The sequence below is a fragment of the Equus przewalskii genome, chromosome 2 (assembly GCF_037783145.1).
Source record: "Equus przewalskii isolate Varuska chromosome 2, EquPr2, whole genome shotgun sequence".
NCBI classification, from domain to species: Eukaryota; Metazoa; Chordata; class Mammalia; order Perissodactyla; family Equidae; genus Equus; species Equus przewalskii.
In genome coordinates, this window is record NC_091832.1 from 44,307,471 (window position 1) to 44,332,223 (window position 24,753).

Consider the following 24,753-nt stretch of genomic DNA (forward strand, 5'->3'; position numbering starts at 1 on the left):
AGTATTATTTATTTTCCTTTCATAGATGAAAAAACTAAGCTTCAAAAGATAAACTTGGGGCCAGCCTGGTGGCACAGCGGTTAAGTGCGCACGTTCCGCTTCGGCGGTCCGGGGTTCGCTGGTTCAGATCCTGGATGCAGACATGGCACCGCTTGGCAAGCCATGCTGTGGTAGGTGTCCCACATATAAAGTAGAGGAAGATGGGCACGGATGTTAGCTCAGGGCCAGTCTTCCTCAGCAAAAAAAGAGGAGGATTGGCAGCAATTAGCTCAGGGCTAATCTTCCTCAAAAAAACAAAAATTAACTTACTTCCCTAAAGTCACCCAGATAGAGAACAGAATTATACTCAAGCTCTCGTTAAGTCCAAATTTTATGCTCTCAACCACTGTGTTCTCATGTATTCACGTGGCCTTCCCTTCAATCCTCCTTCTCTGCAGAGACGTGCATATTAGAGTTAATAAAACTAAACTCAAACCAAAAAACAGAAGACAAGTCGCCCAGAGTTCTACCCCCTGAAGATAACCGCGGTTACATAATCTGGGCTTCTATTTCAATCATTTTCCCAGGCTCACACATACGCTTTTGTTCTTCCCAAGTGAAGTCAGGATCACACTAAAGTTTTGTATTCTGCCTTTTAAAAGACCTAAGATGTCCTAAGTTTTTCCACCACCGGCCAACATTCTCCCTGAACACGAACTGAAGTGGGCGGTCATCCTGCTGCGTGGACGACCAGTGCTGGGTTTTCGGGCTGCCCCCCGGGCAGTGTCCCCGCGCCGGCGCAACCTGGGACCCAGCGGGCGCTCGGGGACCGGCCGAGGGCGGGCGAGAGGCGCGGCTCGGACCCTGCGCGCGGCCCCAGCGCGGTGGGCTGGGTGGGCAGGTCCCGCGCGCGCCTGCGCGCCGAAGCGTGTCAGTTTCGGGGAGGACCGCGCGGGGCCGGTCGAGGCGGGGTTGGCTTCAGATTTCACATGGTTTCTTCGGACAGGGACATTCTGGAGTTTGGGACCGACTTCTGGCAGACGCCGGCGACGACTTCTCGGCCCAGGACCCAGTTACCCCGCCGCCCCGCCCGGCCGGTCGCCACTCGGCCTGGGTTAGACGGTCCCGGGGGAGCCGCCGGGGCGGGGCTTGGCCGCGGGGCGGGGCGTTCCCGCCAAATTCGGGCGCCAGCCCCGCGGCGCGGCGGTATCGCGAGAGCTCGCGGGCGGCGCGCAGCTCCGGGCAGCTGCCCTTCCCGGCCGGCGTCGGCGGCGCAGTGCGCAGGCGCGGCGGGCGGGTTTCCCAGGGCTACAGCCAGCGCCGGCGCCGCCGTGTGCTCGTCCGCCGCCCTGCGCCATGGCGGGCTGCGCGGCGCGGGCTCCGCCGGGCTCTGAGGCGCGCCTCAGCCTCGCCACCTTCCTGCTGGGCGCCTCGGTGCTCGCGCTGCCGCTGCTCACGCGCGCCGGCCTGCAGGGCCGCACCGCGCTGGCGCTCTACGTGGCCGGGCTCAACGCGCTGCTGCTGCTGCTCTACCGGCCGCCGCGCTACCAGGTGCAGACCGCGCGGGGCCGGGGGCGCGGGGGCGGGGCGATGCGCGTGGCTCCTTCCCCCCGGGGTGGGGCCCGCAAGAGGGGCTGCCTCCTCCAGGCGTGTTGTTTAGCCGCAAGTTCAGGCGGCAGGAGGGACCCTGCCTCGCCAGGCTCGGGGGACGTGGGGCGCGGGCCCGCTCCACCCGGCGGAGTGGGTGGGAAATTGCAGTTGGTGCGGTTCGGCAGCTGCGACAGATGCGCCGGCGTGGGGAATGAGCGAGCCCACGGGTCCCTTTATGTAATTTAAGGTGTAGAGACCTACCTGCTACCAAGTTTGAGGTCAGGGGCCCCGCAGTTTCGTGGAGGGGGCTGGGCGCAGAGGCGCGGGTGCCCCGACCAGATTCGCTGCATGGACTTGGGAGAATCTGGCCAGTTAACTAGGTTCATACAGTTTTCCCACAGTCCTGAGTAATGATAGCAATAATAATGATAGTAATGGCAGCTAGAACTTACGCAGCACTTACTCTCACGTACTTTACGTGGGTAATCCTAAAAGGTAGGTACTACTATCATGCCCATTGTGTAGGTGGGGAAATCCGAGGGCCAGAGGGGTGTAGTTTCTTCCGCAAGGCCACACAGCCAGAGAGGGGTGGGCTTGGGATTTGAACGCAGGCAGCCCTGCTTCACCCTCTTAACCTCTGAGCAGATCGGCTCTACATGCTCGCCACCGTCTGCTCCTGCAGCCCGGAACAGCTGGGTGACTGAGCTTCTTTTGGGCCCGTTTCAGATAGCCATCCGCGCTTGTTTCCTTGGCTTTGTGTTCGGCTGCGGCATGCTGCTAAGTTTCAGCCAGTCTTCTTGGAATCACTTTGGCTGGTAAGAAGTACTTCGCGAATAATGGTTTTGAGTTGCCAGTGGGGGGGATCAGACGGTCAGTAGTGCTGTTTCCTCCTCCCTGACTGGCTGAAGGCTGTTTAGGGTTCCGTGGAAATGAGGTCTCTAGCTTCCACCGAGATGCCGGCATCTCAGACCTGGTGCCCATTGGTTGGTTCTGTTGCAGGCAGAAACAGGTCTCCCTGCCTGGTGCCCTGCTCACAGGTGCCCTCCTCAGTAACATGAGGAGCCCTTCCCGGAAGAGAGTCCAGGTCCTCCGCGACGGCGTGGGCAAGGCTCTGGCTCGTCTTCACACACCTTTTCCGTCTCTGATTTCTATTAAGTGACATCTAGTGCACCCTCCACAGCCAGTGTAGGATTTTTCCCTACACTATGATTTCAGTCCCTTGAGGCTTCTAGTCCCTCACCTGGACATGAACCAGTGGCTTCGAGGTAAAAAGCTTTACCTCCTATTATCAACACTCTGAGCCGTCGCATCCTTCTTTGCTGGAATTATTTCAGTTTTGTTGAATTTTTGTATTCAACATACATCACTGCTTTATTTTGATATTTCTCTCCTTCCTGTTTTACTGTGCGTAGGGTCATTTTTTTAAAGGCTGAGGGGTCCATAATGGCTTCCTAACCTGTGTTTGTTTGCCTGTAACATTAAAAAATGTAGTCCCTTTGAAACCCCACTTTCTGCAAACCTAAGGGAGTCATGCCACATAGTGTGCCTGGTGTCCACTTTCAGACAGGTGACGACAGGATCACGTCATAGAATTCAGGGACAGTTCACCAGACCCAAATCCATACTGTGACTTGTGGCTAACCTGATTCTTTTGCCCTGACTTAGCTGTCTTTTTGTTTTTAAATAGGTACATGTGTTCCCTGTCATTGTTCCACTATTCTGAATACTTAGTCACAGCGGTCAACAATCCCAAAAGTCTGTCCTTGGATTCCTTTCTCCTGAATCACAGTCTGGAGTATACAGTAGCTGCTCTTTCTTCTTGGATCGAGTTCACACTTGAAAATATCTTTTGGCCAGGTCAGTGTGCTGCCCTACTTTCCCATCTGGAGGGGAGGAGGGTGTCTTCCTCTCGGGCCTGGGGACAGTGACCTGGGTTCGCCTCTCAGGTGTAATCTCCCTGGGACCTCCGTCTCCACTAAGCTCTTTATAAAGGACGAGCTCCGCTTGTGGATTCCGCTTCTGGATTTTGAATCGAGGACGGGTTGACCTTTTGCTTTAAACCTTGCATAACGTAGTGCGCCGTCTAATATAAAGCTCCAGCCTTCGATGGTCCTCATTTTATAGGCAGAGGAGATTTTGGCTCTGTTCATTTTCTGTGAGTTGAGAAATTTCATGTGAAGTTTTTATTAGCAAAAACCTGTGCATCTGGCACCTACTCTCAGGTCGAACTTTGCACAGCGCATGAAATAAAATATATGTGGTTCCCAGGACTCTCTGACGGGCCAAGGCAGGAAATGCTGGATGCTTCTCTGCTTCACTTAGCTGTGCTTGTGTCCAAGTGAAGGATGGGAGTGTGTGGCCGGGGGACGTGGACTGAGAGCCCATCAGCCCTGCCATGGCGCTCTGATTGGCTTGTTGGCACTTTGAAATAAACAGATGAACAGCATAACTTAGGAGAATGTGTTTTGCTTATAATTAAATTTTAACGTGATGATGAATGCTAAGTGCACACTAGCATGTTTCCTAGTGTTCCTGTCTTTGGAAAAATGAGTTAATTTTAAGTATTCAAAGGGGGGAGCTCAACAGTCCAGTTTCTTCACTTCCCGTTTGTCACCGACGATGTCTCTCCTGCAGAACTAAAGCAGATCACGTGGCTCAGTGCCACGGGGCTGCTGATGGTGGTCTTTGGAGAATGTCTGAGGAAAGCGGCGATGTTTACAGCGGGGTCCAATTTCAACCACGTGGTGCAGAATGAAAAGTCAGAAACCCATACTCTAGTGACAAGCGGAGTGTATGCTTGGTTCCGGCACCCTTCTTACGTTGGATGGTTTTACTGGAGTATCGGAACCCAGGTACAGTATCAGACATGACACAGGTCTCCCTTTTACAATTTTGTAATTGACATATAATTCATATACCATAAATCATTTCAAAGTGTACAAGTCAGTGGGTTTTAGTGTTTTCACAAGGCTGTTGGTCCTCTTTAAATAGGTACATGTGTTCTGTCATGTTTCAAGTGATAGCTAAATAAAGGTCACAAGAACTGATTTAGTCCTTAACCTCTTTTACCGTATACCTAAGATCTGGACATCCTCAATTTGTAGGCTCTTGGTGATTCCAGGTGCTGTTACCCCATTTCCCATACCCTTCTCTGCCTCTGTAACTTAGATCTGGAGCACCCCAGTGAGGTGAGGACAGAGATGGGGCTTTGGGGGAGAGCCCTCTGGCATGCAAGTGGCAGCTTAGCTGATTTTCATTAGGAGCTGCTATTGGTGAGGCCATGGTCACATTCTAGGTTTAATGTGAGCTGTGTAGGTTTATTCTGTCTCTGGCTGCAGACCGAGCCTTGTTTCTTGACCGTTGTCCCCTGAATCTCTTCTCTTGGTCCTAGAAGGACTTTGCCAGAGAATGTGATCAGAGCTTAGAAAACTCGTCACCTCTTTGGGAAATCCAGTCTGGGCCCCTAAGTGTCCCATCGGCAGTGCATGGTCCACGGGAATTCTCTGGTGACCCCCAGTGGTGGAGTAGGGCCAGGTTACCCCCCCAGCATTTCTTTTAAAACTTGCATTTCTGAAACTTAAGATCCCCGTATTAACAATCATATTCCCTGGGAACACATCCATTATAGTTGAATCATGTAATTTGCCATAAATGCTAACTATGTGCCTAAGTGCTCTGGGACTGAAGAGTTTTTCATACCTCTTTGATTGTAGATGTTTTTACACTGACTCAGCTTATACATGTGTGAAAATGGAACAGGCCTTTCCTGGAACAGTACTTATTGTGTATAGAACACTCCGTTTTCTTATTATTAATTGTAGTGCTGTTTATGATGCCCTGAATTGAATTCATGGCTCAGTAATGGGTCGTGGCCTCAATTGGGAAGCCTGGCCGCCGGGCGTGCCAAGAAGCTGCCCATGTCTGCCGGCTGAGGGCACAGGCTCTGGGGTTGCTGACCCAGCCAGCCAGTCCAGGCTCTTACCTTGGCTGCTTGGCTTCCCTTTCTTCCCACATTAAGTGGGGACAGCAGCACCACCTCAGAAGTTGGCTGCGGGGGTCAAATGGCTTATTGTTTTAAAGGGCTTAGCATGTGCTGGGGACACGGTAGGCACTCCATAAACAGTGATGAGAATCAGGAGTCGAGGGCGTGTGGCTGGTTCTCTTGGTGGGAGTCACCCACTTGGGGAGGACCTGTGTCTGGAGGGTCACTCCAAGTGGGCAGGGTGGGTTAGCAGCAGCTTCCCCCAGAGCTGGGCGATGCTCTTGGCCTGGAAGGACTGTTTGGGATGGATCAGTGGGCAAGACGTTCCTAAAAGTGGAAATACCACGAGTAAGGAGGTGAGAGGCAATCAAAGTAAATGTAGCTGAGCGCAGGGGCTGGAAGAGGTGGGCTGAGGCGCTCCTTCTCCAGGTTTAGGTGTTGGAACGACCTGAGCAGGGGAGTGGTTTGATGAAAGAAGTGACTTCGGAAGTTCGGTTAAGTGGCAGTGTATCGGGTACAGGGCTAGGCTTTGGGGGCCAAGGGCAAGGGACCAGGTAGCTGTGAGCAGGGAGGGGTGCCTTAGGATGCGGTGGGGCAGGAAGAGGCCGGGCTGAGCCGTGCGGGAAGGCAGTGTGCACGGAAGGGTCATTCACACATGGGGGCCAGAGGAGGAGGAGTCGTCACCCCAGCCTGAGGGTTGAAATCCAAGAGGTTGATCTTTCCTTTTAATTTTTAGGTGTCTCTCAGGTAAGAGGAACAGCAGCAGAGGGTATGAAGGAAAGCTACAGGGATGAGTGTTTAGTTCTAACGTGACAGTGGTCATGTGATCTCACTTAACGCCATCCTGGTCCTGACTCTCAAAGACACTGATAGTATTTCGGCAGTCTCTTGGCCCTTGGCAGGAAGTCCTCTGTGAGTGTTCGAGAGAAGCAGATGCTGCTGCAGCTCGGGTGTCGCGTCACTCTGACACTGATCAACTTCCTCTTCCCTCTGTCAGGTGATGCTGTGCAACCCCATCTGTGGCATTGGCTACGCCCTGACAGTGTGGCGATTCTTCCGTGATCGAACAGAAGAAGAGGAGATCTCACTGATTCACTTTTTCGGGGAGGAGTACCTGGAGTATAAGAAGCGGGTGCCCACAGGCCTGCCTTTTATAAAGGGAGTCAAGGTGGAGCTATGACACAGCAGGGGCCGGGGGCCTCCCAGTCCATGCAGCCCAGGATGGAACTGCCTCCTGTTGGCCACTCTGCAGAAGGGATTTTCTTAATCGTTTTATACATCACCAGTTACTCTTCTGGAATATCACTCAAGACCAAACGGTCAGAAGGCCTTAGGACCAAAGGACCCCCGGAGCGATCTGTTCTTGGGCTGAGTTAAGGTAGGATATAAAGATGGACAAGAGCAAATAATAGCAATATCCAACAGTGCCCCTCCAGAAGTGCCCTGGTGAAAACCCAGGCCATGCTCCATCCCCCACGGGGCGACAGTGTATGTGGGTTGTGACCAGGACCCCTCGGGAGAGGTGGACTCACTGTCTCGCTCGTCGAGGAAGGCTTCTCCAGCAGGCAGGGGGATGTGAGCGCCAGTGCTTATTAGCGTTAGGAACACATTCAAAATCTTTAAGTGGAAAACACAGACAGCACAGCTTTAACCTCCTTATTTCTGTCTTTACGTGCATGAGCGTCTATACCGTTTTAAAGATACTTCGTTATAAAGCACTTTGGCTCTTCCTATATTTAATCATATTTACATATCTATTTTTTATAAATAGCAGTATAAATTCAAAGGGGACTCACTGGTGTTAATAGCCCCAGCTTTTATTTGGCAGAAAGGAAGCATGGACACCTCCAGGCACTTTGGCCAAGTGGCTTTGTGTCACCAGAGCACCCCAGGCCTGGGAGACCGTGGGCCCCTGTGGCTTTCCGGGGTCTCCCGAGAGGAGGCAGTTATCAGTGACAGGCATGTCAAAGATGTGTCATTTTTCCTTTATCCAAGAAATGCTTATTGAACGCCTGCTCTGTGCAAGGCATTGTTAAACTTTGAGAAATACTGCTCCCCATTTACTTGGGATTTTATTGTATTTTCCCATAGCTTGTATTTTTGTGTTTGATTTAAATCTTTTAAGTATGGATTTCTACGTTCTGTTCTCAGAATTCCATCGTCCCTAATGCCATTTCAAACTGTCTTTTCCAAAAGCGTTTGAGAGCATATACAACTACAAAATTCAAGCAAGTCGACTCATAAAAGTCTTAAATAGAGCAAATAATCTCAACAGTATTGTTTTTCGAGTTTGGGGGAAGTGATGGGCTTTATGAGTCAAACATAGAAGTTTTAAGACGCTTGGTTCATTCTGGACTAGATAGGAACTGTTCTCAGTGTGAAACCCGTCCCATGCACTTCTGCAGTGGCGCCAACTAAGTCGGCGGCAGCCCCCAGCGGGAGCGCTGCTCCGCTGCCACGCACGCCACGCGGCTTTCGAGGAGCCACTTAACCTTTCTGTGCCTAGACCTCCCCATTTGTAGAATGGGGTCGATACCACCTACCTCACAGGGGTGTTGTGAAGACTTAGAAGAACAACGTCAAACGTTTTTAATACTTAGAGAAATGACATAAATGAAGTCTATACTGTATATGACCTACACAACGGACATTTGGTTAACTGTACCAGATACTGGAAATGTGTGTTCAAAAGAGCATTTTACCAACTCAAAATATTTACTCATTTCTAGATTTTATGGCCTAATTAGTTTTTTTGTTATTATGTATACCAAAGAGGTTTACGGGTTCTTGGATTGCTGATATGACACTTGCTGGTGTGAGAACTAGACAGACTCGACTGTCAGCCCCGGTCAGGGTCTGGCGGTCAGATTCTGGCCAGGGCGGCTGCTCGAGCCCTTGGCAGCAGGTTCCTCTGGCATGGACACGCCCCGTGGGACGGCAGCATGCACTTACTCTGTCTGGGAACTTGAGTTGAATCAGTTCTAAACTTGTTCTCCAGACCACGCTGAGTGAAGTGAACTCCACTCTGTAGGATTGCAAATGGAGGAGGGCGTGGCTGGGGTTTTGGCAGCCATCCCCAGCTCTCTGAAGGAAAGTTCCTTCTTGCTGCATCTAGCAGGATGGGACCCAACTTTCCTTCCTACTAGTGGCCATGAAGCTGTCTTTTTAATAGATGGAGAGGAGCTCATGACGGCACTGGCTTTGTGGACCGGCAGGCTGGAGGTGTTGGCTTTGATGATCTGTACTCCCTCCCCCTGCCGGGTCCAGAAAGCCCGCCTTCCTGCCGGGCCGAGCTCAGAAGGTGGGCCTCAGTGTTTGCAGTGAGATGCTGCCTGACGTTATATTCTGCTCTGCTGTGAAGGCAGGTCCGTGGGTGGAGGCAGGGAGAGAGCATTCCTACCCTCGTTCGCAACCCCAGGGCAGAAGTCAGCAACGACTTAGAGATGGAGATGAACTCCTTAGGGGCAGGATTGGGAACGTGATTGACTTTCATCCAGCACTGAGATCCTCAGATTATTTTTAGCTTTATAAATTTAGCAGTGACAGTGTACACGGCAGAGAATCAGGTTAATGAGGTACAGGCTTTTTGGGTATTCCCAAAAGCTTTTGGGTAAAGGCCACATCACCAGTTCCCTCAAATTAAGAAACCATCAAGAGATTTCTTCTTCCATTGCAGGTTTTAAAGTGGAGATTCTTAAGTGGAAACCAGGCACTGCACAGAACAAAGCCACTTTGAAGCAGCGTAAAATTCAGCATTTTATGAGAATTTGTAGGTTGCAGCTGAGAATGGCAGTTTACAAAAAAAGAGGTAGTGAGTGGAATGAGCCTGGCAGAAAGCAAAAGGCAGCATACCCCACCGTCCCTCCATTGGTATCAACTGCTTCTTGAGCCTAAAATGTAAACTTCATTAATCCTTCCCATTTATTTAACACTCTGGGTGATCGACATGCTTGGGGAACTGTCCCCACATGTGTGTTCATAGGTTCGGCTCAGGGGTCTCGGCCCCAGCTCGTTTGGTAGCAGTCCCTCCGGAACAGGTACAGTAAACCACTGACCCTCTCTGCACTTTCTTACTGCCTCAGATAGCGCTGTCTCCCACCGTCTTTTGCGTCTGTAGTGGCCTGGCGAGGTTAGGCAGCCTGACCTCTCCAGCGTGGTGGGAGAGGCTTGCTCTCTGTCCTGCGTGCAAGCTTGACGCCTTGTCCTTGTCCCCTGGGCGTGGTCCCCAGCGCTCACTCCCTAGGAAGCCCTCCCATAGCTAGGAGAGTAACTTAATGGAGTAATTCTACTCTTCTTTTTACATGCAGAAATGTTGATTTAAATATTTTAAATTGGATTTTCTTTCACAGGTACTGATTATCCTTTCCAATTCTTAAATAAAACTGTACTTGATTTCACTATCAACGATGGTGTGATTGTGTGGGATGCAGAAACTCTTAAGATCACGTCACTTGCGGCTAAGAAATGTCCAGAACCTACAGCATAAAACCAGATGTATTTTGCCTACTTGATTCAGTTCTGAGTTCCCACCTCTAACCAGATTGTAATGACAAGTTCCTCCTGCCCTTCAGGCTCCCGTGGGAGTGTGTGATGCCTGGAGTGGGCACGTGAGGGCTCTGAAACGGCAGGCGCAGAGGCCTGGGCTGTTGGGGCGACTGATGTGTGAATGTACTGACGTGCGGGCCTCCCTGGTGCGTAGGAGCCGTTCGCTGTTTGAGCCACTGAGTCAGGCTGATTTTTGCTGAAAATGTGACTATCTGGGCATCATTTTGCCTCCCAAACTTTAAATTTTAGGTCATTCAGGTAAATTTTCCTTTTTCAGCATTTATTAAGTTGCACTCGATAAACAGGATACTGTGTAGGAATGGAAAACTAGAGAAAAGTTGCTGCAGAATCGTGCTCTACTCTCGATAGATGGTGAGCACAGGAGAGGATGGCAGTCTGGGAAAGCAGTGGAGAAGTGGCGATGGTCACCGTCTCCTGCCACGCACGTGCCCGCCGCTGCGCCGCTGCTCCTCTGCTTTCCACGCTCGGCCTTTGCCGGAAAGGGAGAAAAGCTGGAGCGAAGGTTTTCCCTTTGGCCGAGTCAGTGCTCAGATTACTGGGTGGACCTTGCCAGCGATGCCCCGGCTAACAGTGGGGCTGTGATTCGGGGAAGCTGGATCGCTGGGAGGCACGGCAGGTGCCGCCCCGAGCTGGGGTCTTGTTTTCTGGGACTCAGACCCGCCCTGCCTGACGGGAGCGTGCCCACCCGGCGCTCTGCACTAGGGAGACGCCGGGTGAGCAAGGGGCTTGAGGCTGGATGTTCGCTCATGTCACGTTTTCCGTGTGGACGGGCACTGCGTCCCAGGTCAGTGTGATGAGGACCAAGACTTCACAGGATGTGGACACAGGGAAAACGAAGCTTAGCCCACGCTGAAGAATCTGAACTTGGGCCTGCCAGAGGGCTTCTGGGCTTCTGGGCTGATAAATGACTCCCCTTTCAACACATGATGGTGATGGAAACAACCTCCTCTTAAACGTCGTGGTGGTGATGTATGTGTTGTAAAATGCCCAACCCCCTGGGACCAGTCCTATCTGCTAAGTGGGGCGCTCTCTCCGTGTGGGGACGTCACCCCCGCTTCTTGGTTTGGGTCTGTGAGGATCTTTATTTTTCAGTGGAGGCTCTTCTGTGAGGCTGTTCGGAGTCCGGCTGTTTGCTCTAGGCTCTGAGGTCTTCTCCCTCTTTTCCGTGACACTTACCGGATCATTCCTAAGGGAATACTTGGACATGAGCTCTTGTACTCCGCCCCCCATTTCACTGCACCCCAGCACTAAAATCCACTTGGGCCAAGGCTTTCGGAGTGGAAAGCCTTTCTGGAAGGCACCAGTGGTGACCACATCTTCAGACCCAGAACTGTATGTCTCCTGAAGGATTCTTAATCTTGTTTCTGATGATTTTTAGTTGCCAAAACATCAGCAGTTCAGACTGTTTCAGCAGCTTTTGACAACAAGCTTTGAAGTGACACTCCCCTGAAGCATCAAGCTGAGCTAAGCGTGGTGCCAGGGAGGGTGGGACTAGTTTGTGCTCCGTCACCAGCCCTGCTGTGGCTCTGGACCACAGCACGCCTCTCCACGCCCTCTGGGCTCTTCCAGCTCCAGCTTCCTACAGCTCCCTTCTCCGCCCCGTGACTTAACACGTTTTACTGGGAGCAAAATACTGCAGGGTCAGCCTGTGACAGTGACGTGTCTGCTCCTGCACATTCTTTCCTTCCTCTGCCAAGTGTTTTGGCAGCCACTGTGGTTCCAGTGACCGGTGATGCTCTCACCAAGAAACAGTCCTCAGTCACTTGTTCTCACAGAAGTGTATTTGCTCACTTGGCGGAAGTACCTGTGGCTCTTGGGGATGTGAGCGGTGCGGGCAGCAGCCACGGCATCCAGAGTCATAGAACACGGGTCATATGTGTCAAAGTCACATCTGTCATCTAGGAAGTCACTTGTTTGAAGTCACCGTCCAGATTAAGAACCATATTTTATAAACTGAGGCCCAGCTGAGGCTGCAGAGCTGGTCAGGGACAAGCTGGGGTCTGTCTTCGTCCTGTCGTCTGTAGCTCTCTCTCAGATTAAATCGTTTGCTCCCTGGTCTTGGAGGGACGTGTTTACCTGGCCTGGGTATCGCCGCTCACGCTGTCCTCATACATGTTTTGTGGATGCTCTGACTGGTCATCCGCGGGTGCCAGAAACCTGCGCCGGAGAAAGCAGTTACCAGGAGTCTTGAAGGAGCAGAGCCAGCCCACTGCGTGTCCTTAAGGTCACCCTGCACAAGAACCAGACTTGGGCAAACACTCAAGGGCTTGCCCAGGGACTCGGGCCTCAGATATTTACGAGGGCTGGCGAGTCGCCAGGGCCGGGGCTGCAGTAGTGGACGAGAGAGGCCGGGCCAGCTCCGTTCTGGTTGAGGAGCCGTGCCACGGTTGGGAAGGAGGCAGCGCAGGCCCAGGCGGTGGGGAGTGACAGTGAGAAGGCCTGCTATATAATAGGGTGGTTTGGGACGGCCCCGCTGTTGACATTCAAGCTGAGGCCTGAGTGACAAAGATCCACTGGACGCTCTGAAGCGAGAACGTCCCAGGCAGAGGCCCGGAAGCGGGAGCCAGTCCAGCCCTTTGAGAACTGAAAGGCCATCGTGACTGAGGCGTGAGGGGCCGACATGGTTAGAGTGGGCAGGGAAGGTCCCGAAAGGGCTGTCAGGCCCCGGCGTGATGGGAAGCAGAGGCTTTCAAAAGACCGCTGGCTGTGTGACATGCTGGAGAGGTTGGGCGCGGGGCGGGGACGGGGGGTGGCGATAGTGGCTTAGACTGGGGGTGGCAGTGGAGACAAAGCAGGTAGAGTGAGGCAGAATCGAGTCAACAAGACTGGGGATGGGTTGGAAATGGGCTGGGGGAAAGAAAGGAATCCAGGATGTCCCCCAGGCCTTATACTCGAGCCCCCAGGTGACTGCGACGCCGTTTATTGAGGTGAAACAAGAGTAGCGTGTTCCAGGGAGGAAACCGAGTTCTGCAGGCCGTCGTGGGATTCGAGGTGCCTGTGAGACATCCCAGCAGAGACCCCCAGGAAGGGGCAGTGGCGATGTCTGGAGCTAGGGGGAGGGATTGGTGGTCGTCTGCATCACAATGGGGTCTTACAGCCAGGGGACCAGATGCAGCCCTTGAAGGAGAGGCGGTAGGATGAGAAGAATGCCTGGGACTAAGTCCTGGGGAAAAGTGACACTTGGGCATTGAGCCGCGGAGGCAGAGCAGGCCAATGAGACGAGGGAAGAATGGCTGGAGAGGCAGGAGGGACACCAGAGTGTGGAATGTCTTGGAAGCAAGAGGAGAGCACGGCGAAGACGACGGACAGTCCACGCTCAGGAGTGCTGCTGAGAGGCCACGGGATGTGGCCGAAAGGTTGCTGACGATGGCAACAGGAGCAGATTGGGGGGCGGGCGGGCTCAGGTGGGTGCGTGTGGTTGGAGGCTGGGGTTGCAGTGGGTTGCCAGCAGTGGGAGGGGAGGAAACAGAGGCAGCAACCCCAGACATCTGGAAAGGAGGACCGTGAAGAGGGGCAGGGATGGCCTCCCTCCTCGCCCCCAACCTCCAGGAGCTGGGCTCCAGCCTGAGCTCCTCTCCGTTTGCTGATACTGGCTGCGGAGGCCGTTCCCCTGCAGACACGGCTCTGCCAGCGTGCCGCCCCTTGCAGATAGGCAGAAGCACACTCCTTGAAGCAGAGCACACAGTGAAAGCACGCAGATGATAAGAGCAGGGCTTAGCATGTGCACACAGTATGAACAAGCTGGGTAGGCAACACCCAGAACGTTGCCTCCACCCAGAGGCCTCCCAGGATAGTCACCAGCGCCACTGCCAACACCAGCCAGAGGTTAGTCTGCCGGGTTTTGAGGTTTTATAAATGGAATCATACAGTATCTGCAGTAAACTACTTCGAATGTCAGCCTAGGAGGAAACATTGCAACTAGTTCTATGTGGACAGAGATTTGATCAAAACTGTGCAAAAGGTATGCTAGGTTTAACCTCTCAGTGTGACGTGTTAGAATAGTCACTTAAGGGGCTGGCCTGGTGGTGTAGTGGTTAAGTTCATATGCTCCATTTCCGCAGCCCAGGGTTTGCAGGTTTGGATCCTGGGCACAGACCTAGCACTGCTTGTCAAGCTACGCTGTGGTGGCATCCCACATAAAATAGAAGGTTGGCACAGATGTTAGCTCAGGGCCAATCTTCCTCACCAAAAAAGAAAAAAAAAGTCACTTAAAAGGTGGCCTGTCAGTTCTGGATCTATATGGCAATTGCACACACACACTCTAATTTTCCTCCTTCCCGAAACTATTAAAGGGACCAAAACAACAAGGGGGAAAGAAAAACCTCTCCAGGTTGAGAACTGGAAAGGATAACATCAAAATTTTGGGAGCTGGACAGCATGTGGATGAGTGGTAACTAGCAGATCTGAGGAACCTGAGTTCGAAGCAGACAGCAGGACGAGCTGAGGCTCGACCACACCACAGAATCCTCAGGGGTCCAGAAACTGGCACCTCACCCCTGCAACAGGGAGGGTGGGGCTGAAATAGGAAGGCCCATGACGGTCAAGGTCCCCTCTCCCCCACTCACAGAAGTCTAAAGGGTGAGTCTCTGAGAGGGTCCACCCCACAGGTGAGGGCTCCTGAAAACCAGAGAATCAGGTGTGCATGCCAGTGCTCCAGACAGTGACCTTCTAGGAAGGAAACGGGGAGGAGACCTGCCATGGACACTGGGGCATTCCAAAAAGCAGCCACAGAAGCCCTGCCCCCCAGGCCCCTTCAGGGAAGCACTCCCCAGGTGCTCAGGGCTTCCAGTCTGCTCCCCTCCCCCCAGATGCTAATATGAGCAGAAGCTCAAAGATTTCCTGAGATCTAAGAAGAGCTTTTTTGTTTTGTTTTGTTTTTAAGGAAGATTAGCCCTGAGCTAACATCTGCCGCCAATCCTCCTCCTTTTGCTGAGGAAGATTGGCCCTGAGCTAACATCCATGCCCATCTTCCTCTACTTTATATGTGGCAAGCCTGCCACAGCATGGCTTGCCAAGCGGTGCCACATCTGCACCCGGGATCCAAACCGGCAAACCCTGGGCCACCGAAGTGGAACGTGTGCACTTAACCGCTGTGCCACCGGGCCGGCCCTGAGAAGAGCCTTTAACATGGAAGATGGAAACCTACGCAGATGAAAAGTAACTTGTAAACAAAAGCCTTCCGGGAGAAGGACACTTAAAAACCAGACACAAAAACACCTATCTGCCCAAAGGGGAAGATGCGTGTCCATGAAACGGCAGAATGCTGAGGAAGAACAGTCAGGGTACAGAAAAGAGCTCCTGGACATGAAAAACGAACATTTAAAAAGCTCCTGGACAGTAAAACCAATTCAACATTTTAAAAAGAGCTCTTAGGGGCTGGCCTGGTGGCACAGTGGTTAAGTGCACACATTCTGCTTCGGCGGCCCGGGGTTCACCAGTTTGGATCCCGGGTGCAGACACGGCACTGCTTGGGAAGCCATGCTGTGGCAGGCATCCCACACATAAAGTAGAGGAAGATGGGCACAGATGTTAGCTCAGGGCCAGTCTTGCTCAGCAAAAAGAGGAGGATTGGCAGTAGTTAGCTCAGGGCAACTCTTCCTAAAAAGAGCTCTTAGAAATTTTCTTCAAAAATAAAGAACTCATGGGCCCTGACCTGTGGCCGAGTGGTTAAGTTTGCGCGCTCTGCTTCAGTGGCCCAGGGTTTGCTGGTTCGGAACCTGGGTGCGGACATGGCACCACTTATCAGGCCATGCTGAGGCAGCATCCCACATTGCCACAACTAGAAGGACCCACAACTAAAATACGCAACTATGTACCACGGGGCTTTGGGGAGAAAAAGGAAAAATAAAATCTTTTAAAAAATAAATAAGTAAAAACAAATAAAGAACTCAATAGAAGGGTTAGAAGAAAAGTGAGGCGATCTCCCAGAAAGGACAGCAAAAAGACAGAGATGGAAAACAGGACAGAGAAGGGAAGGTATTCAGAGGGCCAGCCCAGGAGGGCCAAAGTCCAATAATGAGAATTCCAGAAAAAATCAACTAACTAGTTCAAAAAGAAATATGCCCAAACTGAAGGACAACCTTGGAAGCTAGAAGACAATAGAGTGATGCCAAAGGAAAATCATTTGCAATCTAGAATTTCAGTCTAGAATTCCATACCCAGCAAAGCTATTGGTCAAGTGTGAAGGCAGAATAAAGGCATTTCAGGCTTGTGCCAAAACATACACCTCTTGCACACCCTTCCTCAAGGAGCCACTGGGAGCTGGCTCCACCAAACCATGAAAGAGGGAACGTGGGATATAGGAAGCAGGAGATCTCGGGCACGAGCCCAGCAAGTGGAGTCCCCAGGAGGGTGGTGGAGGGAGAGCCCAGGCTGGCCGCTGTGCACCAGACATACAGGGAAAACAGCCCACCCTGGGGACCCAGTGACTTGAGAGACGGGCACATTGAGGACCTGCCACCAAGATCCCTCTCCCTCTGTAACATCTTTTGATGCCCACATACGGTGCTGAGAACCTGGTCTAGGTTCTTGTCTAGACCTGGCTTAACCACATGCTAAGGAAGTTCTGCTCTCTCCTCCATGTCCTGCTGCCTGGATCAGCTGAGGACCCTCATTATACCTCCAAGAAGTATCTTCTCCTTTGACCTACTCCTGGGGGCTAGAGGTGGGCGATTGTGTGCCTAGAAGCAGAAACTCAGAGCAGCCCACTTGCTATGTTTTTTCTTTCTTTCTTTTCTTTTCTTTTTTTTTTTGCTGAGGAAGATTCGCCCTAAGCTAACATCTGCTGCCAATTTTCCTCTTTTTGTATGTGAGCTGCCACCACAGCATAGCTACTGACAGACAAGTGATGTAGGTCTGCACCTGGGAACTGAACCCAGGCCGCTGAAACAGAGTGCACCAAACTTAACCACTAGGCCACTGGGGCTGGCCCTCACTCTGTGTTCTTGCAGATGTCCACCTGGTCCTCTGCCTAGATGCCCGATTAGAGCCCTTATGACCTGGCCCACTGACTTCCCTGAAAGGGGCTCTTCCACTGTGTCATGCCTTTCCCACACACATTCTGAAGTGTCTTGGCTCCCCTGGGAACACCTCCAGTCTCACCTGGGCTCCAGCCGCTCCTTCACCTTGGCGATGGAACGAACATAGGGCGTGATCTGCTTGGTGACGGTGGTCAGGTAGGCATTCTCCTGCTTCAGCTGGAGAAGGTCATGGAGCTGGGCTGGGGGGCCAAGGCCAGAGCATTGGGTCTTGGCTTCAGATTTTAACTCTCAAACCTCACACCTAAGTATCCCAACTATTTCAGTGATCACCTCTTTAATCAAAGAGTGAGGTCAGACTTGCGGGGGCATTCTACTTACTGAATCCTGACCTCAGATGCATCATTTTGGGGCCAGTTGGCAGCTGTGAGGCAAAGTCAAGAGCTAAGGGGAGGAGCATGGGGGTTGGTGTCTGGTTAGTGGGTAACTCATTCCTGCCCCTGCTAGCACGTGTGTTAGCTCCAGGACAGGGGTGCACCCAGAAGCAGCTGCGTGGGACCTTCATAAATCTCCTGCTCGTTCGCCACCCGCTGGGAGGATTCCTCCCAAATCTGAAAGAGAAAGTAAGCTGGATGTCGCATGGGGCGAGTTGTAATTTCCATGGTGGCATTTTTGTCCTCTAGCTACTCAGAGCCTTATGGGACCCCTAGCCAGTTCATGTGGTTCCAGGCAGCAGACCAGGTTCTAGAGCCTGGCACATGAGGGCCCCATGGGGCACCAGGCCAAGGTCCTCGTTCTCCCCCTTCCTGTCTTGGAGTGGCCCATGTATGTGCTGACGGTGGGGCTGCAGGCGAGTTGGGTGTCTTGGGAGGGGCTACCTCCTGGAAGACCGCTCTCATGCCCTCCACGGAAGTGTACTCCGAGGCGATCTGCGCATCCACCTGCAGGGACTTGTGCAGGATGTCTCCCATGATCTCGGCCTTGATGAGCGAGTGGTGCTTGGTGAGGTCCCGGTGCAACTCCTGCACCTGGTCCTTCAGGTTCTGCATCTCCGTCTGCAGGCGCTGTGCAGAGAGCCCGTGTGAGCACCTGTGGTTCCTGCAGGCTGTGTCCACTGCCAGGGACTCAGAGGGATGGCTTCCAGGCTGGGTGACCAGGACTAGATTAGGCCATCGCTGCACCTTGATGAGGACAGGCTGAAGCCTTTCCCAGCCTGCAGGTACCTGGCCCCCCTCACCTGGTAAGAGTCCTCATAGTGGCGACAGTGTTCCGTGAAGGGTGTATCCTCGCCCTCGGCCAGCAGCACCTTGGTGCTAATGGACCGGTGCAGCGTGGGCTTTTGGACTGGCGACTTCAACATCTTTCCCACCGGGGAAGGGCAGCTGGGCCCCATCAGCACCTTGGGGCCTGAGCCCCCTGCTAGCCTAGGGGGAGAGCCAGTGTGGATGCAGGTGTGCGGCTGGGAGGGTCTGCCCCCCATCCCTGCAGCCTCCCAGGGCTCTCTCAACCTGGACGAACATCAGAACCAGGAGGGAGCCCTGCAAAAGCCTGATGCAAGGCCGCACCCAAGGCCAGGACATCAGCTTGGTATTTTAAAAAATCTCCAGGGTGATGTCAGTGTTTAGAAAGAGTCCCTCAGGATGTCATCAGGGCTAGTCCGGAGTAAACGGTGTCTTCACTCACACACACTGGACCTTGCCAGTTGGGCCTGATGCCCAGTCTCCCTTGACTGCGGCTCTGGGGCCTTTGGCACACATGTCCAGCTTGGGTATTTCTCCCAATTCCTCCTGGGGAGGGGAGGGAGGTGTCTTTGCTCTCCAGTCTAGGGCCCCGGAAGTCAGGCCCCACCCCAAGCTGCCCCTTCCCTTCCATCCTCAGGCACCACGCCTGGCAGCCGCAATCGAGGCTGGTTGGGGGCAGCCCCCACATCCTCTCCGTCTTCCTGGAGTGGCCGGGGTAGGCTCTGCTCCAGGTCTGCCATGGGCTTCCCATCTGAGGCAGCCCTGACGGCTGTTTCTCGGCTGGGCGGACTCGCCCTCCCCCGTGGCCATCGTCAGTGCCCAGACCCTGCGCTGGGAACTCAGCGAGGCGGAAAGGCCGGTGCTTGGCCTTTCCCAGCCACTTGGCGGCCCTCCCTGCCCGATGGGGACCTTGTGCCATCCGGGTCCCCCCACCCTGGCCCGTCCCTGTGGCGGAGAGGGCACCCCCGCTGCTCACGTGTGGGGGCCACCCCCGGCACCTGCCGCCCCGTGCGGTGCCAGCAGCAGCAGCGGCTCCAGGCAGCGCGCGAACTCAGCGCGGTGGTCGCTGGCGATCTGAGGGGTGGGACGCGGCCATGAGGCAGCCTCCACACCCTGCCGGCCTGGCCCCCGGCCCCCGGTACCCGGGCCGCCTGCGCACCTTGCTGCTCTGCGCCGGCCGGAGGCGGTGCGGCCGGGTGACGACGCCCTGCAGCCTCTCCATCAGCTCCTGCGCAGGCGGGCGGGAGGGCGCTCAGGGGTGGAAGGTGGGGGTGACAGCGAGCGGGAAGGCCCGAGGGCAAGCCTATCTTTGGCAGTTTACCTGATGTCCGTTGGAGGCTCCAAGCCGTCCCTGAGACTGATCTGGAACCCCACCCCACCCTGCCCCCAAATCCACAGGAAAGGTTAAGGTAGCCAACTCCAGTGGACAGTCTGCAGGTGAGGGAGTGGAGGCTTATGTTCCCTTCCAGGATTGCTGTCCTTTTAAAAGGGACTCAGCTGGCCCCTTGAGGGTTTGTAGATGATGGCATGGAGGAGGGAAAGGTAAGCCCAGGGACCCCTGTCCAGTCCTCCAGGTGACAGGCTGCCAAGCCCTGAGATGGCAGTCATGGGTGCGCAGGATGGGCTCCTGGTGGGGAGGGGAGACCCTGCAGGAGCTGGGGGTACTCACGTAGCCCAGGTCCAGGAACTCGGCCTTGTTGGCCAAGCTGAGAAAGGAAGAGCAGATGACCAGGTGAACCTGCGAGAGGGACACTGCTCAGTGCCTGGCCCGGGAAGGTGGCCCTGGGGCCGGGGTGCCCAGCTCTGCACCCCTAGCTCCCCTTACCTGCAGGGTGGGCAGCAGAGTGGCCAAGTGGGCGAGCTGCTCCTTGAAGGCCTTGTCCTTCTCTTCATATTGGCTGGGGGAGGGGCAGGCAGCCTCATCTCCAAGGGGAGGGCTGCCCACCCCCACCTAGGGGGGCCTCAGAGCCGGGCAGTTCCATCTCCCCACCAGCTTTGTGTGTCCTTCCCTGTCACCCTTCCGTGCACCCTGAACCACTCTGCCCTCCTCATCAGGTGGACACCTGGATGTCTTGCTCCCCAGGGAGGGGCGGGGCCTGCCCAGGCCCAGGCTGTGAGCTAGGTATATGGATGGAGGCCAAGGGGCAGGGGGTGGGGACCCTGCCACCACTCACCTCTGCACAGCCTGCAGCAGCAGCGCTTTCCTCTCTGCCAGTTTGTCCTGGGAGAGACAGTCTGCTACTGACTGAGCATCCCAGCCCTGCCACCTCCCAGCACCCTCCCACTCCCCTGGGCCCCAGCCACACAGCTGGTTGGGCTGGCTATCCCTCCACCCTACCTGCCCTGCTACCTGAGCCAGAGGCCTTCCTTCCTGCATCCCACTGCCTGAGAGCCCTATGCCCTCACCTTAAATGTCACCTCCTGGGGGAAGTCTTCCCTGACCACCCCCCCAACCCCCCACCCCTGCAGTACCAGCCTCGGGCAGGCCCGGCACGCCCTCTGGAATTCTCCCCAAAAATGATTAACTCCTGGAAGTAGCTCAGTGCTTGGGTCCAACGCTTGCAGCCCTGCTACACTGAAACTCCACAAGGGCTCCCTGGGTCTGGGCTAGGTCGTGGTGCCAGCCCACGGCTGATGAGGGCGCTCGGCCTATGGCTGTCATCCCCCCTACGCCTCACCTGCATGCTGCCGAAGAGGGCATGGATGGCAGCCTCCTCCTCGGCGGCGCTGCGGCGCACCTCCTCCACCATGGCCTGCAGCAGCGCGATGGCCTCCTGCGTGGCCGTCTGCAGGGCCTTCACGGCCTGGGGACAGGGCGGCCTCAAGCTTGTGGACGCTCTGGTCCCCGAGCCGGCCCCAGCGCACCGGGCACTCCATGCTCACCAGCACCGCCTGCTCCAGCCGCTCGCAGCCCTGCACGTACGCCGACTCGAGGTCCACGCAGTGGGCCCGGCTCTCCCTGCCGGGAAACCGCGAATGAGGTCCGCTCCCCGCAGCCCCCTGACCCCCTCACCTCCCGCTCCCTCTACCCACCCCTGCATGTCCCGGAAGCAGCAGATGCACAGCAGCGACTTCTTGTCCGTGGAGAACATGATGTAGGGCTCGGCGTGCAGCGCTGCGGCGAGGGGGGCGGTGAGGGCTCGGGCAGGGCCTGCCGGCGGCCCGGGTCCCGCCCCTGGTCCCGGTCCCCACCCCGCACGCTATACTCACTGCACTTCGGAAGCACGTCGCGGCTGCGCTGGCCCAGTGCTACGATGTCGTGGCACGCAAACATGCGTGCCCGGTGTGTCTCGTCGCGGCAGCGCGCGCACAGCGGCTGCCCGCACGTGTTGCAGAAGTACGTGGTCTCTGCGTCCTGCAGACAGACCTGGGGCTCAGCCCGCCCAGGGGCCGCGCGGAAACTGCAGCCTCTGCATGTCATTGCGCGCCTCGGTCCCAGCCCGGTAAGGTACGTGGCCAAATGCAGCCCTTTCATGCAATCCCGACGCCCAGCGCTCTAATATACCCAGTTTACAGACGAGAACACCGAGGTTCAAAGAGTAGGTAAGTAGGTCCAGGGAGGGGCAGAACCCCGAATGGGCTTGGGAGGTGGTTACACGGGGTGGGTGTGGAGGCAGCGCAGAAACTGCATTGGCAAAACATTTTACCTACAACAGAAATGTGTGTGTGTGTGTGAAGATTTCTCAAGCCCCCCTTGGCACCCTCAATAGTAACCAAATGTCAGTGCTCCCCTTGGCCATCTGGAGTCAAAACTTGGCTGGGAGGGGAAAGGGAACGAGGGCCTGCTGGTTCCCTTCCCCAGGCCAGACCCAGGGCTGAGTCCAGGACTTGGGCTATAGCTGTGGCATTGACCCCAGCAAGGGCTATGAAAGCACAGACCCCAGCTTCTTACTTTGGCATTCAAGGCCATTTTCTCCCCTGCTCTCCCTACCTCCTGGAGGTCACCTGTGACTCTGTGTCACACATATCCCAGCACTTGCCCAGCACACCTTGAGCTTTTGCTCCTAAAGGGCCATCCTCCCAGGACTCAGAATACCCCAGCCAGCCTCCATAGGCCAGAGTCCCAGGTGCCCTTCACAGCCCAGCCCAAAGCCCAGACTCTGCTTCTTGGCTTTCCTAGACTCAGGGGCAGATTGCTGATCCCCACCAGCACACTGTCCTCCCTTCCCCTTGGGCTGTAGGCAGCTGTGCACAGTGGACCCTCAAGGACCAGCACTGGACTGCCCTTCCTGTGCCAGTTCACAACTCCACCCTGAATTGGGGACCAGTAAGCGCTCCCCAAATTACATGGCTTGAACCTCTGTCGCCATCTGGCTATTGGCTCAAGCCACTTGTTCTGGGCCCCAGTCTCCCCATCTGTAAAATGGGGCCCACATTTGGGATCCAGGGTGCCTTAGAGAGGTGCTGGAGAATCCACTGATGGGTAGTCCTCTGAGGACATGTTGGGCGCACACTGCAGCATCAGAGCCGTGCAGCCGCACACCCTCGGCTCCCCGCCCCCTGCCCAGGCGCCCTGCCTGCTTGCTGCACTCCAGGTCGCAGTTGGCACAGCACACCACCTCCATGCCATCCCCTGAGCTGTCCACCAGGAACTGCAACAGCCGATCCACTGGAGGGAGGCCACTGGGGCCCTTCACCACCGTCTGGTGTCTGCGGAGAAGCTGCAGCCAAGATCCAGAGGCCCCTTCCCCATGGCTCCCTACCTCCACTCCCACCCCCCACATTCCAGGCTGGAACTAAAAATAGGGCGGGAGGTGGGGTGCCTGCAGGCCTGGCATCTGCTATAAATATTTCAGCCAGTGCTCACTCTGACCCTGTCCGTCTCCCTGCCTGCCCAGGCCTGGGTGAACGGTGGGAGGCCATGGGGTTGGTGACCCTGGGTGTCAAAGGCAGAGGCCTCCCCTTAACCCTCTCTCACTGCATTGGGCAAATTTAGCCCCCCAACCCAACCTGAGCCAACAGAACCTGCTTATGTTGCCCTGAGACTTCAGGGACCCCCAAGTGAGGTACTGGGAGTGTCTGGATGCTTTGCTGAGACCCGGTACTCCAGCAGTGCCCAGCTACACGACTAGGCATGCGCTCTAGCCCAGCACTTGCCCCCTGACCTTCTGTGGGAGGCCTTGGGCCCCTAACCCCAGGCCTCAGCTAACCTAATCTGGCAAATGGGCGGGAGCCTGCGCGTTATCCCGCGGAGAGGTACCGGCTGGGTGCCGCCTCTCCAGCCTCCTCTGCCGGGAGGGAGTCGGAGCCTTGCCCTCCTTGCACTTAGATCCCGCCCAGGCGGAGCCAATCTCCCCTCCTGGTTGGGGGTGGTCCTGGGGGCTTCCAGCACTCACTGGCACAGCGGGCAGGCGAGGCGGCCGTCGGCGGCGCGGCCGCGCAGGCAGCCGGCGCAGAAGTCGTGGAAGCAGTCCAGCAGGCACGGGCGCTCGTACTGTGCGTGGCACAGCGGGCACACGAGCGGGTGGCCGCTCACGGCGTCCAGGGCTCCCGGGCCCTCCGGGGGCGTGAAGATAGCTCCCGACATCTGCGGGGACAGCGCAGGAAGGCGCTGCGGGGGCGCGGCCGCGGAGGCCAAGCCAGCTCCCGCGACCCCTGTCGCGGCGCCCGCTCCCTCCTACCTCTCCGGCCTGGACCCGACGGGGCGTCCAGCGGTCGTGGAGCGAGGAGCAGCTAGGCCCGGGGCTGGGGTCTGGCGTGCCCGCCGCAGAGAATGAGCAGGGGGGCGTGCGGAGGGCCGGGCCCTGTGCCCGCCCTCCCAGTCTCTCCGGCACGGCACCCGCTGTGGCCCTTGAAGGTCAGGCTGCAGGACCGGCAAGGCTTCCTACCCAACGCCCGGCCTCCCCTGCCTCCACCTCTCCCACCTCCCCTCACTCCCACCGCAGGAATTCCCCTCCCAGTGTCCTCTGGGTGACCTGCAGAGGACACCCCTTCGGTGCCGGCGCTCCATGGCTCGGGCTCGGTGCTCCGGTCCACCCTCCCCAGGCCGGCCGCTGTCCCGCGGCTCCGGCCACCGACACTCCGCCCTCCGCCCGGGAGGAGGAGAAGAGGCCGTAGCTGGAAGGGACGGCGCCAAGGGTCCGAGCTTCCGACTGGACCCTGCCCTGGATGACAGTGCCCAGATCACGGAGCGCTGGAGCGCCTGCAGAGGCGGCGGGGGGGCGAGGCCCCTGGCTGTGCGCTCAGAGGTGCAGGGGCTCCCTGGCAAGGCCAGCTCCCTCCCGCCAGACTTGGACAGGAACGGGAATGGGTCTGCGTAGCCCCATTTCCTCGACGGCCGATTGGGGAGCGCCAGAGAGCAGCGGACGCCCTTCCGCAGACGCCCCAGCATCTGAGAGAGCGCAGGAGAGGCCTTCGAGTCCCTGGCCTGCCTTGGCTGGCTCCGGGCTCTCAGCCAGGTTACCGACCTCTCAGAGCC

General features: G+C 55.8%; 2 protein-coding genes across 13 annotated transcripts; one reads left to right on the forward strand and one right to left on the reverse strand.

The window, feature by feature from the left end:
• The first annotated feature begins 874 nt into the window (after positions 1-874).
• ICMT (isoprenylcysteine carboxyl methyltransferase) lies at positions 875-9,955 on the forward strand. Of its 2 annotated transcripts, XR_011537615.1 has the most exons (6): positions 875-1,530; positions 2,296-2,384; positions 3,257-3,426; positions 4,204-4,421; positions 6,549-6,929; positions 9,228-9,955. XR_011537615.1 is itself a non-coding variant. In XM_070611090.1 (5 exons), exons 1-5 carry the CDS (start codon positions 1,336-1,338, stop codon positions 6,729-6,731), a joined length of 855 nt encoding a protein of 284 aa, XP_070467191.1. In that variant the 5' UTR covers positions 875-1,335; the 3' UTR covers positions 6,732-9,955. The 2 variants fall into 2 exon arrangements, 1 of the variants encoding a protein (XP_070467191.1); XM_070611090.1 differs by having other exon boundaries at positions 6,549-9,955.
• On the reverse strand, positions 9,295-24,719 carry RNF207 (ring finger protein 207). 11 transcript variants are annotated; one of them, XM_070611062.1, is made up of 18 exons: positions 23,957-24,719; positions 23,672-23,862; positions 22,853-22,985; positions 21,546-21,690; positions 21,369-21,450; positions 21,219-21,294; positions 21,014-21,139; positions 20,510-20,556; positions 20,161-20,233; positions 20,005-20,073; positions 19,495-19,563; positions 19,312-19,409; positions 18,332-18,518; positions 17,973-18,158; positions 17,654-17,705; positions 17,219-17,336; positions 12,194-12,274; positions 9,295-11,303 (listed from the first exon to the last, which is right to left on the reverse strand). In XM_070611062.1, the coding sequence occupies exons 2-18, from the start codon at positions 23,860-23,862 to the stop codon at positions 11,132-11,134; spliced, it is 1,905 nt and encodes a 634-aa protein (XP_070467163.1). In that variant the 5' UTR covers positions 23,957-24,719; the 3' UTR covers positions 9,295-11,131. The 11 variants fall into 11 exon arrangements, 7 of the variants coding, with proteins under 7 accessions (XP_070467163.1, XP_070467162.1, XP_070467168.1 ...); XM_070611061.1 differs by having other exon boundaries at positions 17,973-18,239; XM_070611067.1 differs by having other exon boundaries at positions 22,853-22,996; positions 23,957-24,197.
• Between the last annotated feature and the right edge of the window lie 34 nt (positions 24,720-24,753).